The sequence below is a fragment of the Agrilus planipennis genome, unplaced genomic scaffold (genome assembly GCF_000699045.2).
Source record: "Agrilus planipennis isolate EAB-ADULT unplaced genomic scaffold, Apla_2.0 scaffold168, whole genome shotgun sequence".
Taxonomy (NCBI): Eukaryota; Metazoa; Arthropoda; class Insecta; order Coleoptera; family Buprestidae; genus Agrilus; species Agrilus planipennis.
In genome coordinates, this window is record NW_020442443.1 from 496,067 (window position 1) to 499,227 (window position 3,161).

Sequence of the window (3,161 nt, forward strand, 5' to 3'; positions counted from 1 at the left end):
CGTGCTGTCAAACCTACACTAGCAAGGAGATCGGGCTGAAACTATAGCTACAAGCTATCCAAGGATGGTACTATAGAATGTCACCTCAAGGTAGGCCTAGTGGCGTCATCTCTTGGTTAGGCCGGAAACTTATCAATCCATCCTCGTATAATATAGTTAAAAAAAGTGTCAAATTGCAAGTATCAATTTTTCTCAAAGTGTATTTCTTAGATAGGTGTTACATAAAATACTAGTTGAGAAAATGGCAAATTACAACGCGGATACCCAAATGACATCCGAATACCCAGTTCCGGCTTAAGGGGGGGGGGGCGACCGGAGCGGCTGCTCTGGGCTCCAGGTACCACATTCATTCTGTAGAAGTTAAAAGCTTTCTAAGATATGTACGCACATCATGATATAGCTGATTAAACTGACTTCGTATTAGCCGTTGGCTTGTTATTGGATGAGTCCAGTATCTTCTATTCTTTTCGTCTCTACTAAATCCTTTTTTTAACATTTTCTAAAATGCAGATTATTTCTCTTTTAAAGGAACCAAAACAGTTTAGTTTGCTAACGCACCCGCAACCTACTCACACCGACTAAATTATCGTGGAACAATTTAGTTGTAGTGCGCGCATAGCCTTATGTGGCATGTAGATGTCGCCCTCAGTTGGAGCGACACTATTCTCCCTTGCATTCGTGAGAATGTGATATAAAACTACTCAAGATCTACTTTACGTGTATTACCTATAATTTGCCATTTTCTCAACTTATTGCACAATTTACCGGAGCAATTATCAAATTCAAGTCTAACCTTTTTGAGATTTGGCTCTCTCGATAAAGCTAGAAATACTCTTTCGAGCACCCGTTTTTTCAACATTTCCTCTTTCTCATTCCTGTAAAGATCCAGTTCTCTTTGCCTACATCCAAAAAACAGCCACATCCTTCCAGCATTAATTTTTTTAATAACCTGCGCAAGTCGTTCTTGCCAAAATGACCTGAATGGGGCAATTCCAGTACCTGGACCAACCATGACGATTGGCTTCGTAGGATCGGCAGGTAGATGAAAATTTGGTGCACTACGGTTTACAAATTTATAACTAAAACACAACACAAATTCTATATGATGTACAATTAACGAACCTTCTAACGAAAATATGTACGCTATCTTTAATTGGAACGTTTAGAAGATAATTTGAACAAACTCCATAATGAATTGGACCATCTCCATCTATAAGAAGAGTTTTGTATCTATTGGAAGGATTTTATATGGCGGACTGAATAGTACATTGCGTATCGAGGGAAGAAACAGGGTTATTTCAGACTGCATGTTAAGAGTCTGAGACAACCCTGTTTCTTCCCGAGGTACGTATACTATTTTTTGTCATGTTTATGCGGAAAGCTCGTCATTAAATTGATAGTTGGCGAAATAAGAGTAAATGATTTAGAGGTTAGAAAGACATTGTCATTGAACAACTGATTTGTGCGCATGCCCATAAACTTCAGCGCATGCGCTCAAAAGACTAATTTCATTACCTCTCGATTAAAGCACGGCTGAAAGGAGGCCATTTCTTCCCTATTTCATAGCACGCAAAAAGAGCTTTCCGCGCTAACATGACAAAAAATTATAATATCTCGTTACGAAAATAATACACTAATATATTCATTAAAGACGACCTGTGTTAACGTTTTGGGGAAACAATTATTGTAACTTTATTAGTGAATATCCTTTATTATTACTTTAGGAAATTTAAAAATTATTTATCTGCACCAGTGACTTTTAAATTCATAGTAGTTTACCTTGCGTTCTATAGATCACAACAGCTACTGTAAGATGAATCATATTTCTGTGTAAAGACGGACTTGACGAAATTGAATAAAATCTTGGTTGCAATATACTCAATTGAGCTACAAGAAGAGGCGCGTAGGGTTCAACGGATGGAAACTCCTCTAACACCTCCCATAAATTAGGAAACCGCCAATGTCGCCAATCTTCATACGCGGTTGATTCCTTAAAATAAAGTTTTTAATTACGACTCTAAAATATTTCTCGGAAAAAGTTACTGTGGCCAAAAGCGTAAGTCTTCTTCGATCGTCCTCGTTGGTTGCAATTGATGCGAAATATTGCAGTAGATTTGGTGATGGAGGAGTAGTAATATCAAGGAACCTTGTAAATAATTCTTTGACTGAACAAGCGGGCAATCTGTCATGTGGTTCCCATGTTTTTACTATTCCTGGAATGGAAAATTTGATCTCATACATTATACAGTAGAACAAGTGGATGTAATGGTTTACCATTGGAAGTGTGATTTTCTTTCATGATTTGCAATACTATCGGTTGATCAATATCGTCTATTCCTTTTAATCGCTGAAGAACTCTATCAACGATTTCAGATCTGTTGGCTGGAAACACCCCAACGTGGTCTCCTGGCGTGTAGGAAAGATTACTTTCAATTTCCAAGAGTAGTGTAGACCGCGTAGAATTCTTTCCATGAAGATTCGTTCGATTTAATAAACGGCACGCAGTTACCTTCAAAAATACAGAACCCTTTCATTTCAGATATGTAATTGTGTAGTTTGACTAATGAGTAAGTATTTAATTCAATAATTCATAATACAATTTCATAAGCGATCGGTAAAATGCAAAACATTCAGTAAGATGATTGTAGTTCAAACACGAATTCAAGATTTTCACGTCTTTATTTTTTGATATGTATTTAGAATATTTCGATTGATCCCATGTCCAGCTATTCTCAAGTATAACGGATTTTAGTTTCTTATTCACATTTGTAAAACTGTTCCTTTTAATTTAGTATTTTGCGATAAAGTTATAGGTTCAAATATGAGCCCATAGCTTTCCTTCCTTGACAGAAACAAATTATGGAAAAACTATTGAGAAATAATGAAAAACTATGAAAACTATAAAATATGAGTCAACTGGAAGGAGTGAACAACATGAAAAGGATGAGAGAAATCTTGTGGAAGAGAAAAATAGCAGGAGAAGAAAAATAATAAAAATTGTACTTTGTATATATTGTAGGAAATGGGAAAATTCAAATGGAAAGAAAGGATGGTCTAAATAAGATGAGAAAAATATGAATAAGGAGGAAAATAGCAGAAAAACGAGAAAGTAGAAAAGAGAAAATAAGTAAATGTAAATGTAACTGGCGAATACACTAAGA

At 36.0% G+C, this 3,161-nt stretch overlaps 1 protein-coding gene across 1 annotated transcript in view; it reads right to left on the bottom strand.

The window, feature by feature from the left end:
• LOC108740077 (nitric oxide synthase, salivary gland) overlaps positions 1-3,161 on the bottom strand; it is a 182,566-nt gene that overhangs the window by 7,181 nt on the left and 172,224 nt on the right. The window contains exons 15-19 of the mRNA XM_025980368.1: positions 2,275-2,509; positions 2,044-2,213; positions 1,780-1,990; positions 1,123-1,210; positions 794-1,058 (exon numbers count right to left, since the gene is read on the bottom strand). Coding sequence (XP_025836153.1) covers positions 794-1,058; positions 1,123-1,210; positions 1,780-1,990; positions 2,044-2,213; positions 2,275-2,509 — 969 coding nt within the window. The remainder of the gene's footprint in view (positions 1-793; positions 1,059-1,122; positions 1,211-1,779; positions 1,991-2,043; positions 2,214-2,274; positions 2,510-3,161) is intronic.